The 14,485-nt window shown below is 47.7% G+C and overlaps 1 protein-coding gene across 8 annotated transcripts; it reads left to right on the top strand.

The window, feature by feature from the left end:
* The first annotated feature begins 2,261 nt into the window (after positions 1-2,261).
* Positions 2,262-14,188, top strand: LOC122363985 (2,4-dienoyl-CoA reductase [(3E)-enoyl-CoA-producing], mitochondrial-like). 8 transcript variants are annotated; one of them, XM_043333901.1, is made up of 10 exons: positions 7,652-7,726; positions 7,805-7,853; positions 8,467-8,537; positions 8,995-9,111; positions 9,809-9,900; positions 10,602-10,793; positions 11,196-11,396; positions 11,821-11,925; positions 12,978-13,092; positions 13,666-14,188. In XM_043333901.1, exons 3-10 carry the CDS (start codon positions 8,469-8,471, stop codon positions 13,795-13,797), a joined length of 1,023 nt encoding a protein of 340 aa, XP_043189836.1. In that variant the 5' UTR covers positions 7,652-7,726; positions 7,805-7,853; positions 8,467-8,468; the 3' UTR covers positions 13,798-14,188. The 8 variants fall into 8 exon arrangements, with proteins under 8 accessions (XP_043189838.1, XP_043189842.1, XP_043189840.1 ...); XM_043333903.1 differs by lacking the exons at positions 7,652-7,726; positions 7,805-7,853 and adding an exon at positions 2,262-2,310; XM_043333905.1 differs by having other exon boundaries at positions 7,649-8,213.
* Positions 14,189-14,485: the final 297 nt, after the last annotated feature.

The following is a 14,485-nucleotide window of genomic DNA, read 5'->3' as shown; positions in this document are numbered from 1 at the left end:
CACGTCAAAATGAAACACAGCCGGCTGCTTTTATCCATCTCGGTGCTGCGGAGGATGTCATTAAGCCGCCCGCGGGCCACGGGGCGAGGCAGGAGCTCGCACGCACCACCACTACCAGCGGAGTAGCGGCCGTATGTCGCTGCCGGCGCCAGACCCAGCCTCGTATATACCTAACCCTGTTATTGACGCTGGCTGCAGCCGGCTGAGCACTGCCATTCGCCGTATCTTGTGACGACTAACCCGTTTGTTTACCTATTTCACAAATAGCATTTGCAGAGCAGGTAGGTAGGTATAGGTATGGTATGCCGTATGGTTTCGTCCAGCCTGCAACAGCGGCTCTTGCCGTACATAAGATCCATACCAACTTTAGGCAGGCCTATTGTAAGCCGATTCGGTAACGCAGCCCGGTCATGTCACCCCCCCCCCCTATTTCAGACTCGCTGAATAGTATAGTAACGTCACAGTAACGTGACCGGTGGCATGGATAGTTAGAGGCAAGGCAGTATATACCGTTAGAGGACCATGTGACATCGGCTATTACATGGATGAATTATCCTAAGTAGAAAATTGTACTTCATTCATGTTCTGCTAAGCGATAGCTGTCCCTTTCCTGCCAACGCCCTTCCTTACCGTCTTTGTCCGATACGGTCGTGAGCATAGTGGTGAGGAAGCAGTAAATTATTGAGTTCCCTGGTCCACAAAATACAGATTGTTGATAATTTTAGCTTGGGACTTGGGAGACTTGCATGCATAGGGAAAACCAATGGTGAAATGCATGGATTTCTGCATATCTAATGAAATTCTTTCTAAACAATACAAATTATCGCAAAACATCGGGTAATTACGGAGCATGACCCAAAAAACGATTTGGTCTGCTTTTTAAGGCACCCTTCTTGAGTTCGTGACATTTTAGGGGTACACCGGGTACACCCTACGAAACCTAAATATCACGTGATATTTGTAACTTTGATTAGCAAATTTTACGACACTTTCCTTTTGTTAAATATTTTTGAATGCCTGAAACTCTAAAAAAGTTGTTTTTATGAACTACAAAAGCATATACTTTTCAAAATAGAAACTTTTTTAATTCAAAAGAAAAATGTCATGTGAAAACCTGAAAACTCTAGCCATCCTAATATATATCGTCTTGGCCATGGCCAAGAGAAGCAAGCATATTTACGTCTGGACAACGAGTTGCGGGGAAAAGTGCTGATTGTGTTGCAGTTTTAGGAGCCGGTGATTTGGCTGGATTTTTGGGTTACTTTTTCGTTCCGATTCATGTATTTCATAGTGTTTGGCATTTGAATATTTTAGTTCTTTCAGATAAATATTACTTGCCTTACAACTTTTGTAAAAACGTTTCATTTTTTATAAGCCGACGTTCAGAGTCCTAAAAATACATCAGCACTACAATCATTGTAAACAAACAAATGGAGCACCACTTGGCTCTGTTCCAAGGCCATTTTTAGTTTATCTGGTGGTTTTCTTGCTCTTGTACGTCGTTTTGTTGGATGTTTTGAATCCCTTAAGATTGAGTTATATCATATTTAAGAAGCATGTTGACTGAAAACAATCTGAAGTATCCAGGAGGCTGACAGAGGTCTTGACTACTGAGCAATATCAATATCAAGTTGAACAAGTTATGAAATTTTGGTTGCTAAACGCAAGTTGATCGGGCTCATATATCAGCAAGAAAAAGTAAAATTAAAAGAGCTTATTGTCCAAAAACAAGCTATAATATTGCAGACCTTGGAGCAATACTGAAGAGCACGTTGAGCAGGATCATGCCAGAAAATGTTGACTGATGAGCGCATATTGATGTATTGGTATGAATATTGAATGATAACTTACAACAGCAAGATAAATTAGTTCTAACTATCAAGTTGAAATTTAGAATGAATGGACTTGGGCAGTTTTACTATGCTTAGATGCTATGCAGATTGTAATGTGCATCAGGTACTCAGTGTCTGGCAAATGAAACATGCGATCATTCCATTGCTACTGGAGGAGAAAGCTTGGATCACTTTATGTTGATTTTGATGTTAATCATCATCACTGTATTTCTTGAAAAAAGGATTGTAGTAAAATTGTCAATGCGACAATCCATGCAACGATGTGATCATATGTGTTCATAGTCATTTGTGATAGTCATTATTGGTCCAATATACAATGGCAAAGCTCTCAGTCTCAGCATGTCTTCCTGTGGATGGCCAGCAGGTACTCAGAGCTTAGAAGTATTAGTTTTCTTCACAGGGCTGGGATAAAAAGTACTGAGGGTAATCTTCCACCAAGGAACTCTACTTTGACATGGTATGAGATGTAGGCACAAGTAGGTACCTAGGTGCTCAGTTCCTATAGTCAGTAGTTGTGTATGTTTAGTCGGGTTAGCTTAGAATAGATCAGATTGTTAGTTTTTTAATTTGCCAAATGTCCATAAAAATGTGACCTGAGCAATGAGCATACCTGAACCTGACTAACCTGACAGCTGACCTAACCTCAATGTCAATCATCACACATATTTGCAGCCTACCCAAGACCTGCATGGCAGTGGCACCCAGTTACAGGTAGGTACTCACCCTAACTCAATCTTACCTGCTAACCTTCAACTTGCCAAAAGTTAGCTCACATTGCCAAGCTGTGTCCAGGGAAACAGTCAATTGAGGAACTGGCTCATCGGGTGGCTGGTGTGAGTCTGTGCATTTAAAGTGTTTCTTCTCTGAAGCTGCTCTGCACTGCTGTATGTCATGTTAGATGCTCAGAAAATGTAGGAAATGATTACTAAGCTACTTTAGTGCTTTGTTAATGCTCGAGACATGAACAAGTACAGATCCTGCAGGGTACAGCTATGAGTTAGGTGCTAGGTGAGTATGTTATGACTTATGTGAATGTGCTGTTCCCTGTTTGACCGTAAGTATACAAACAAGCACAGGATCACAGTTATATTCAATCTCCACATAAACATACAACAAAAACGGCCATATAGCCTAACTCCGAACACACCATAGATAACTTAAGCCTTTGAAGGCACAAAAATGTTTTGATTAACAGGACAGGTTTATAATACATCCTCTGTCCTTGGGGGATCTTGCTGCCAAGTTGAGATATGATGACTGAACTTCAGGATTGATCACCCTTTTCTTAGCCACTGCTTATATACGAGAAAGACCAAATGCTTGTTTGTTTTGATTTACAGGACATGAATACAATACATCCTCTGTCCTTGGGGGATCTTGCTGCCAAGTTGAGGTACGATGACCGAACTTCAGGATTGATCAACCTTATCTTAGCCACTGCTTATAAACGAGAAAGACCAAATGCTTGTTTGTAAACTGCGTTGAAAATTTAATGATCCACCTTCAATTCTGACATGAACGCACAAATGAAATCAAAATAGTTCCCTCTCCTTTTGGAATACACAAAGCAAAATATTTAATAAATTTTAGTGGATGGACAAGAGCAATTAGCATAGCTTTCCCTCAAGTTAACTTCTGGCACTGTTGATGAATTACACTGACGCTTAGTTGTTCTATATACCCTGGACGCTTATTCGCTTCATGTTTTGTAACAAACGCGCTAAAAGTGCAATATAACAGCACTATATGCTTCTTGACAAAATGCAATAGTATTAAAAATTTAGCCCTGATGGCATTCATTCTTGGTGGAAACGTAATTACAAAATATTTTGTAGTAACTATTAAATTCCGGCCGAAAACAGTGCACGGTTTAAAAAAGAATCATTCCAATGACGGTCCATTCTTGCGGTCCTGAAATCGCCACTATTTCCGGCCTCTCCAACGCAACTCGTTGTCCAGACGTAAATATGCGAGAAGCAATTGGGCTCTCTCTATCGTCTGGATAAAAATAGGCCCCGCCCATCCCAATCAGCTGCTGTATGACGAGTTGATGACGACAACCACTACTTACCAGCAACCAATCTAGGGATAGCGTGCGTGACAGTAATGGTGCAGCGGTTGCAAAATATTACATTGTTATTCAAACGGTTTTTGCTTTTAGGGCCTTGTTGTTTAACCCATCTGTGTTTGATTGTATTGAGATATGTGATTAGTAGATGAGGTGTTGATGAAGGCAGGTATTTTGTAAAATATTTTTTTGGACAATTTTTTTGCCCTTGTTCTACTTAATAGCTGAACCCGGGGCCACCTGAAGTCTAAACCTTATTTATATAACATGTCAATGCTGATGCTGTCTTGAAATGTGAAATTTAGACAATGGTAATAGGAATAATGAATAGCAATTTCACCAACAACTTGTTAATCTCTAGGAAGTGCAATTGAAATTAAAATCACTGTCTGCCACACTGCTCCGATCCTGGTCATGCAACCAACGTTCATGGGTGGTGTTTCACGGCAGAGCACTGCAGTGCGCTGCGTGTGTCAGAGCATTGGGTTTCCATGGCAGTGTCAACAAACTTCACTGTGACGCTAAGCTATGACAGCATCCCAGAACGCTAGCACGCTGCGGTACCAGCACCAGCAGCATGCTAGCAGTATTTGAACTCAAACCTCTGTTTTTGGTACGGTTTTTCAGAACCTCTCACTCTGTTCCAAACGCGATTCATCATAAACTAAGAGATCACATGCAACGTCATTTGAGTGATGCTATGGTATGCCGTAGCTACCAGTGCACACAGTGTCTGGATGGTGAAACAGGGCCATTATTAATCACATTTGCTTTGCTTTGTTTCAGCAGAAACCTGTCTGCACATGGGAGGAGCGCAACAAAAGCCCATCAAGTTCATGCATGGCAGTGGATCTCAACAGGAGAAAACCAGAAAGAACATGGATGCTTGTAGATTGCAGTTGTACACTGCTGTTATCACCTGATGTGCGTGGCTGGCATTGCTCCTGGCAAGAACCACCTGCAAGTGATGAGATGGTGCCTCAGCCGTTGTGTGCTGCAGTGTGAGAGGCGCCCTGATCTCTACTTTGTGATGGGTTTCCATTGGAGGTTCAACTGAGAAGTGAGAACTGACTGTGACCATGCTTGAGCATGCCAGTAGAGCTTTACATGCTTAGGGCAGCTTTTGAACAGATGCTGACCATGGCATGTCCCATCCAGTTATCACGTGCACAGAATGGTGGGGGGAGGGCAACTCTGGGCTCTTGAGTCAGCCCTACTGCACAGGGGGTACAGATGGCCGCTTACGTATGGTGTGTCCTGCACTGCATTATCAAGCCCAGTCTGCTGCCACAGGCAATGGGTCGGGCTGCACTGTATTAAAGGCAGACTATCTTGCAAAGGAGGCTGGCATCCTCTCCCATAATGACACACCAATTGGCAATCATCGCTGCGATGATCACGAGGGTGTCCGCTTATCTAACATGGTGAGGTGGAGAGCCAGCTCAAGCTGGCCTGAGGGATGGTTTTACTTCATCTGAGGCCCCCTTTCCCCGCCTGCCAGGTCCGGTCAAACGACCGCTTCACAGTGAACGACTTGCAGTGGATGCCGTCCCACAGCGCAACGAGCGCGCCGACCAGAGGCGGCCGCGCTCCCCCAGTCGACGGTCCCGGTGGACGTCGGCAACGCCCACCGCGCGACCATCAGATCGGCTCGCGACCGCGCCGTCGCCGACTGACTGCATGACTGGTATCTGTTCTTGATGTGGGACCGACTGCCACCGCCGGTCGCGGAAGGGCATCGCTCATCGGCCATCGACGTTCACCAGCTTCGCGTGGGTCACTGTTCGGGCTGCCACCAATACACCGAATCGGATGGAACCCTGTCGGCGAATGCCGGCGGTGCCCCGACATCGACTGCGCGGCGGCCAGTGCATCGCGTGCCGGGAGGAGGCTGGCACCCCCGATCGGTCATTGGTCACAAACCGTGTCCCAGCTCATGACTGCATCCAGCGCAGCTCTGTGAGATGTTCTGCTGCAGTCTGCCGCGTGTGTTGAAAGAAGAATGAACATGAGAAAACCTCAAAACTTTATGCCTATTAGTATTTGACCAGTATTGGAATAAGTTTGGATTTTGAGAATTTGTGTCCCTGTGCTTGTGCCTGTGTGGAAAGGCATGCTTTACGGTGTACCATCTCAATTTGTACGGATGCTGACAGGCCACCTGGGTGCCAACGTATGTACGAATCCGCGAATACGTTGTGTTTCGTCAGTCGGTATCGTTCTGAAAATATTGACTGCAATAGGCTATATAGCGTATGACGGTTCAGCCCAGCAGTAATAACCATAGGTGGAGAATTGTGACCAGCTGGGGGTGCTCGGGCGCAGCAAATCCACCGCCGCCTAGCGGTGACCTTGACCCGCGCCGCCCGGCCGCGGCTCCAAAGCCAAGCCGGCGTGGAATTGGGAGAGGTCGAGCACCCCCAGTCCAGCACAATTCTCCACCCGTGGTAATAACTGACCATTGATTGGGCGAATTTTGTGTGGTGGTTCGCTAATACATAACCTAAAGAGTGTTTTGCCGGAATCGTTTAGTAGCAGAACTGACCGGAATATAAGTAGAATGCAACGGTTTGAATCGTTAATTTGTTGAAACGATTGTTCTCTGAGACCACTGTGTAACTTTTGACCTGAGAATCACCAATTATAACGACAACGGTGGATGCAGTAGGCACTGTAGAGTGTAGGCAACACTATATAGTTGGCACACTTACGCAAGCACACGACTTACGCAGTGGACATCTGCATCATGCATGTTAAGGTTTACTGGGAAGAGTGAGAAATTAGTCAGAATATAACTGACTAAGGAAAATAGGCGATATTTCCAATTGAGCTGGGGCGGAGAGGGCCGAGGGGGAGGGGACGTATGGTCAGCTATGCCAATAATTCATTCTCGTTATGCAGCTGTGTAAAAGGGCGTCCGTTTTTTGGGGTGAGACCTTCCCCATTGGCCATTTCCAAGCTAAATCGTGGTGGAGAGTCTGGAGACCTCAGCATCCTGCCTCGGTAGTCGGTACCCTGCTCGCTGCGCCACCTTGCGAAACATAAAGCAGCAGTCCTGACATCTGCAGGCGTTACTTTTCATGAAAACGCGGATGTGTTCGCGCTTATGCGAAGAAAATTCTTCCGAGTATGGTTGATAATGAGATTGATTGTTGTCATTTATTTATTAATTCATTGGCAAAAGTACCCTAATAAATCGGTAAAGTAGCTTAAACTGTATCGTATTTCCTTGGGAAAAAATGACGAACTCATCCTAAGACATCCAGATTATTGGATGCGTTCGTCAGTTGTAAGTAGCTCAAGTTTTTGGAAAAATTTGCTTGTGGAAAATCATAATATTTCAAAGATATGCCTATTTTCGAAAAATTGATGCATTTATCTGCATTGAAAAATGATTGTAAAGCAAAAGTGCAAAAGATTTTTGTCAATTTATTTTCTCAAATCACGATTTACGAACGCACAAAACTCCAGCTTTTAATTTAGTGCGTGTGCGAATTGCGGTCAAGAAAAAAAATTAAACTGTCTATATTCCTAATGAAGGATGAATGAGGAAAACGCTGTTTTAAACAATTGTATATTTATTTTTTCTCAATTAAGCAAAAGTACAAAATTTTCAACTATTATTACATTTGCTCTCACAAAACCCATCACTTTTAAGCATGACGTCATGTCAGCCAAATTTACTAGCGCCATCTCTGGAGAGCATCTTTCGAAACCTCCAGACGATAGCGAGAGCCAGCAATTGTTTTGCTTGGAAATCAATCAAAAACTAAAATAAGAAAAGTAGCTCCAATAGACGGCGCAAATCATAGTTGCGCCGTCTATTGGAGTTGTTGTTGAAATCATCGTCAGAGTCAGAGAAATCATCGTCATAGTTGTTGAAATAGCTCAACAAATCACAAAAAATAGCAAATAATAGAAGCCAATTTAAGGTGAAGGTTGAGGCATAATTGAGCTGTTTTTTATCATACCATACTGATACCTTATCAATTTAATTTATCATGCCTATACCTTTTGTCTTGTCTCAAATTGTACTTCACTAGTACTTTCAGGTTTCAGTATTGATATTTTCAGCGTATATTTAGTGAACTTTTTTTGTATTATACTTTATTGTTTTCCTCAATACTTAAGCTTTGTTTTAGATATTACAGTAACAAGTTCTTTTAAATATGCTTTCGCCCCAAAAATTATAAACGTGTCTTATAGATTGGTCTGTCTGAATCCCCACCCCTCATTTATCTGTCTGGTCTTATCAAGCTCTGTGGAGATACCTATTTCTATCTCAATTACCGGTGGGTAAAGAACGTGCTGCTGGCTTGAGACATAGGTATTACAAAAGTTTATGTTTGCATTCCTAAGTAGGCAATAGGTATACCACCTAGGTACCTACTTTGACTTTGACTTGCTTTATTGGTCTGTAACAGTAAATATATTTTATCTTTAATAACATATTGCTATTGCTTATTGGTAAGATAACTTGCAAAATAGTGTCACCCTGTTGGTTGGCTGCCTTCTTACTCGTAATTGTCATTTCTTTAATTACAGCTATGATTTCTGTGAGGCACAGGGCTAGTCAACTTCTAAGAACATCACTGCTGGGTAGCTCACAGAAAATGGTGAGTGAGCTTCATTAAGCTGAATATATGACATTTCAACCACACTAACACCTATATTTTCCTTGGCAAATCAGTTTTAGTTTCTTAGTTAGTTTTTACTTATTCAATGTCAAGCTTTTTAGGCACTTGTAGTTGCTGCCTTGATAAAAAGGCATCAATTACTAGTGCTTAGAAAAGGGTTTTGATGCTAGGTGGGTGCTGAACAATGCTTAATGAGGTAATGCATTAATAACTGCACAATTACATGTTTATTTGGCATTGAACATCAGAAGTCAGTGCCTAATCAGGTCTGCTTCATGCATTTCCATTTAAATAGATTGGACTCAATGGGTACTAGTGCTGGAAAGTGGAAATAGGACAGGCTGCTCAAACTGGTAAGCTGCCTGCTTAGATGCACTTCTGTTGTGTCTGTCTGTGCTGTCCTTTGTAGATTTAATTTTGTGTGTCTCCACTCCAGGCCCTGTCAAGCTCTGCCCAACTGAGCTCAGACCAGGACGGGTCTGCCATGCCCCAGGCCCAGCACTTCCCAGCACTGAAGACTCCCATGCTGCCACCAGACACCTTCAAGGGCAAGGTTAGTGATTCTCACATGGGAAGGTGGCTGAGGAACGCATCGCAAATGACACTGACACAGGCAATACAAGCTTACAGTATGGTCTGTGGTGGAAACTGCACTGAATGTATATAAGCCTGACTGCTGTAGGGTGGCTGGCTGGCTGCTGTGGGGTGCAGCCAGAACTAGGAGTGCACAATGACAACCCAGCCAGCACAAGCCTGGCTGCTACTTGTCTCCTCGTGTAGCTTCTCTTGGGTTTGATACTGTCTGTGACCTGCCCACTGGGTGCATACCGTTAGGGCAATGGATTGACTGCCCAAGTCGCCAACCACAAGAAATTACGATACATGTGCACTGCTTTCAGGTAGGCATTTGAGTGTCTCCGCTCAATTCAGTCACTCGTAGACGTCACGTCACATGTATGATCCCACCGGCGCCAACCACTGTGCTCCATATCCCACTAGCACATTGTCACTCAGGCCCCCATTGTAACCCCCAGCGCCCCCTACCTACCCATGGTGTCGGCTAGAGGGCACGATTGGCGGCGGCGGCTACTGAATCTCGTGTATCACTGGCAATGGTTGGCGACTTCGGGGCAGGTGCAGCGCCTGTCTCGGTGGCCGTAACTTATGGCGTGACCTCTCATTCGCCGGGTCCTTTGTCGTGACCTCTCGTGCTCCCTGACCTCTGGAGTGACTCGTTCGTGCCCCGACAGGTGGCGTTTGTGTCCGGCGGCGGTACCGGCCTCGGGAAGAGTATGACCACGATGCTGAGCCAGCTGGGCGCAAGCGTGTGCATCATGAGTCGGTGAGTAACGGGTCTGAGGAGTCGGGTAACGAGTCATGAGTCGGTGCGTGAGAGTCTGAATTCTGAGTAATAGCATCAGCATCTTGACACCCACCTCGTACCTCTCTTCTCCTTCCCGTCAGTCGAGAGTACCTTTCCCATTGACTGTTGCACCGTTCCATGCTTCTATCCTCAGGATACGGAAATCCTTCTCCTCCACGCCGCAACCCCCCTCCGGGCTGGACAGGCAACTTTATCTCATGCGGGCTGCTCCCTTGGAGCGGCACCGCTGCTCCCGAGGGAGCGCACCCCGTAGCCGGGTGCAGTGAGTACTTTGGGGCTGGTTGGCCTGTCCTTCGGGATGGGCTCAGCCCCGGTGACTCACTAGGGTGCCTGCCCAGACCAATGTCTCCCCCTAATTCCTATCATCCTTCCGGCTCTGAAATGGTCTAATTGGACCGAAAGGGCCTAACCCCCCCCCCCCCCCCCAAAAAAAAAAAAAAACATTGACTGGCACTCCCCTTTCTCCCTGATTGCCATCATCAGATTCAGATAGTACCCCGCTACCCGCCTCTGACCCTCCCCTCCAGGTGCCAGATAGTGCTCCTCTTCTCCTCTGCTCTCTCCTCTGACCGTCCCCTCTCCGCCCAGCCGTCAGATAGTGCCCCTCCCCTCCTCTGCCCTCCCCTCCGTCGTCTGACCCCCCCCCCCTCCCCGCTCAGTCGTCAGAAGGTTCTGGACGACACGGCGGCGGAGGTGAGCGCGCTCACCGGTAACCGAGTGCTCCCCGTGTCGGCCGACGTGAGGGACCCGGCCGCCGTCACAGCCGCCGTCGACGCCTGCGCCGATCAGCTGGGGCTGCCCGACATTCTCATCAACAACGCCGCCGGAAACTTCATATCGCCAACAGAACGGTGAGGGACGGGGAGGGGCACTTCAGCTTGGCATGGCAAAGCCTTGCGGGTCAGACAGAAGCTTTGGAGTGGGCTCGTCCTTGCTAAAGCAGCTGAGAGGGATTACTTCTCTGTGTTTTGGGTAACCTCAAAGTAGAAAACAACGTGGTTTATGTGCCCGAAATTCGATGGTTATGTGTTATTTTGTTTCGGGACTGACACTTTGTTGATAAATGGAAAACGCTTTATCGCCAAGCAGGCACTCAGTTTTGTTTTCATAGCGTGTTTGCGCCTGTGACATTCACTTGGTTATTAGTTTGTTGTTTTTGCTTCCTCGTCTGCCAGTCTGACCTCCAATATCAACCTCCACCCCTGACAGCCTTTCTGCGGACGACCTGACCTCTAACCCTCCACCGCCGGCAGCCTGTCGGCCAACGCCTGGCGGACCATCGTCGACATCGTGCTGAACGGCACCGCCTTCCTGACGATGGACGTTGGGAAGCGCTGGATCGCCGCAGGACGCGGCGGCGTCATGCTGAACATCACCACCACCTACACCCGCACGGGATCCGGCTTCGTGGCGCCCAGCTGCTCGGCAAAGGCCGGCGTCGAGGCGCTCACACAGTGGGTACTGGGTGGGGCGGTGAGGGACTGCGGGAGGGGTATGGGTAGACGATGAGCATTGACTGCTTTCTGCGTGATCTTGTGGAATTCACGTCAAGCTCTACGTTCTTCTCTTGAAAATTGTCCATATGAGTGAAACAATTCATTGTTGTGGCTTCACATTTTATGGAACACATGATATTACAGGAGGAGGCTTTTTGTCTTTGTCTATTACATATTTCCCGCTGTCAAGTGTCAACACAGTTGTTACGTTTCATGTGTCCAAATTGCTACACAGCAAAAGTCGCCTATATTTAATAGATGTGAGGCACTTTTCCATAATGTTCGTCACTGAACCGTCACTATCCTGTAGTAAAGTGGGTCTGAGAGGCCATCACCCTTTCACAATATATCGCTGTGTATAACTGAACCCTCCCCCTGACAGGACTTTGGCAGCTGAGTGGGGACGATACGGTATCCGGATCAACTGTATCGCGCCGGGCCCGATCGAGACCGAGGGCGCCTTCTCCCGACTGGACCCGAGCGGACAGTGAGTGAGGCGGGCTGGGTCGGATACTCGTACACACGGGGCACCGAGAGTTCACACGTAGTGTTTGGAAAAACGACGTGCACATTCACGGTGTAGATGGGTTATGTCAAACGGTGGTCGTTGGCGAGATGCCAACTATCTGTGGTTTTGCATGTGGATGCAGGATTTTGCAGTGCGTCTTGGTTTTACCGGTCTTGTTCAATGTTCACGATGTACCGATTTACCGATAGCCATGCACCCGTTCCCAAATTTCGATTTCCATTGTCGTTTTTGCACTGTGTTTTGCAGACTATGGGCTTACCACCACGCCCACGTTCAAGTTTCACCACATCCTGCCTGAGTCCCCCCCCCCCCCCCCATCTCTTTTAACCCCTCCTCCCCATCCAGCCGGTCTAGTCATTGCGGCTGCTCTCGATACCTCCTCCGTTCCGTCGTTTCTATCCTCAGGATACTCAAATCCTCCTCCACGCCTCCACCCCCTGCTCCGGGCTGGACGGGCAACTTTATCCCATACGGATAGCTTCACCCCAGGAGCAGGCCCGTAGCCGGGCGCGGTGACCATTAGGGTGCTGGGTGGCCTGTCCACTGGGTGGGCTCAGTCCCGACGGCTCACCAGGACGCCCGCCTAGACCAATGTCTGCCCCTAATTCCTATCATCCTTTCGGATCTGAAATGGTCTACTCTAGTTAGACCGGAAGAGCCTGACCCTCCCCCAAAAAAAAAACGATGCCTCTCATACCGTCGCTCTTCGTACTACAGGCTCCGTAATGTGGGTGTGAAGGCCATCCTGGCGGACTGTGCTACTGTCCCTGCTCCTTGACGCCCTCCCCCCTCGACCGTCGCTCTCCGTACTGCAGGCTCCGTAAAGTCGGTATGAAGGCGGCTCCCGGCGGGCTGGAGAGCCTGTCTGTGTTACTGTCCCTCTCTTTACACCCCACACTTACTGTCCCGTTATGCGGCGAGTTCCGCAGGTCGGTATGAATGCCATCCCGGCAGGGTGCTACTGTCCCTGCTCCCCATACCCCCTCTGACCGTCTCGCTTCGTGCCCCAGGTTCCGTAAGGTCGGTATGAAAGCGATCCCGGCGGGCCGTTTCGGCGAGCCCGAGGAGCTCACCAACCTGGCCACCTTTCTGGTCAGCGACTACTCCAACTGGATCAGCGGAGAGGTAAGAAGGGAGGAAGGGAGGTGAGAAGGGTGGAGGGGAGGTAAGAAGGGTGGAGTGGAGGTTAGAAGAGAGGAGAGGGGTTGTGAAGGAAGGAGGGAAGGTGAGAAGGGAGGAGCAAGTCGAGACAGGCAACCACGCTTGTCGGCAGTCGTGCCAGTCGGGTCATTTGTGCTTATCAACCGCGCAGTTACGTGCTGTATTAGCCGTCCTTCGCTCTATGTCAATTACATGGCAGTTCTGTGAACACTTAAAAACCCTGTGTGTTTCTGTGATGACTTTTTCGCGTCTGACGATGTTCTGATAGAGTATGACACGGACTTTGTTTCGGGATCACTTGACCCTTGTATTCACCTGCGGCGCTATGACCCCGCTCAACCCGTTACCCAGACCCCCTCGGCCAGTGTTCTGGCCTTTCCAATGCCCAGATCAGAATCGGGCTCAGCATCGGCACCATACTTGGCAAAAAAAAAAACACCTCGCATAACCCGAGCCCCCCCCCCCCCCAGACGACAGCAATGTGAAATCTGCCCCTGCCCCGCACTGACAACTCCACCCCTCCCCCTGCGTTTTCAGAGCGTGGCCATTGACGGCGGCGGCCTGCCGTTCCGCGGCGGAGAGTTCAACCAGCTGGTGCGCGTGACGCCCGAACAGTGGGACATGATGGAGCAGATGATCCGCGCCACCAACAAAAAGTCCAAACTGTGAGGCCGGCGGCTCCACCGGGGGTCAAATCCCAGGTCAGCCCAATGTTCCCCTTTGGCAAATGCTGCTGTGTGGTCGTAACAGTCAGGGAGGCGGAAATGTCAGCAGTCAGCGCTGGCAGACATAGACAGCGCGAGCACAGAGGGAAATACGACAGGAATATCAATGCAATGTGGTGAGTGGTGTGATGTGGAGGTTTATCACGCGGTTTGGTGTGGATCGACGGCGTAGATTAGGGGTCTTAGGGGAGTGAAAGTGGAGAATGCCGAGATGCAAATGAAGATATTGAGTGATACAACAATGTGCTAATCGTGGTGCTCCTATTTGACGAATACCCGTGCGTTTTGGTACTGCGCAGGTCGCGTATTACATTGAATAAAACGTTTATACCTGCGTACTTGGGAAGCGCGACACTATCATCTGACGGCAAGTTTCGTGCTGTTTTGATCAACACTTACACTATACAGTCTTTGAGTAGTGTCAACAAATAATACATCGACCATGAACTACCCGGTGTTCCTTCGCTCCAGAAGTCAACGACACTATTTGGGCTCTGCGCACAACGAGTTGTATCGCAGCTTAGGAAGATTCATCCTTTTGATTCCGGGTTCAAATCTCCCCAAAGCTCAATTCTTCCCTCGGTTCAGAGTTTTAAAAGGCTGGAATCCCCACCAGTGGAGGTGACCACTTG

Source organism: Amphibalanus amphitrite, unplaced genomic scaffold (assembly GCF_019059575.1).
Source record: "Amphibalanus amphitrite isolate SeventyFive unplaced genomic scaffold, NRLGWU_Aamphi_draft 000650F_arrow, whole genome shotgun sequence".
Taxonomy (NCBI): Eukaryota; Metazoa; Arthropoda; class Thecostraca; order Balanomorpha; family Balanidae; genus Amphibalanus; species Amphibalanus amphitrite.
This window is presented reverse-complemented; position numbering and strand designations above follow the sequence as displayed.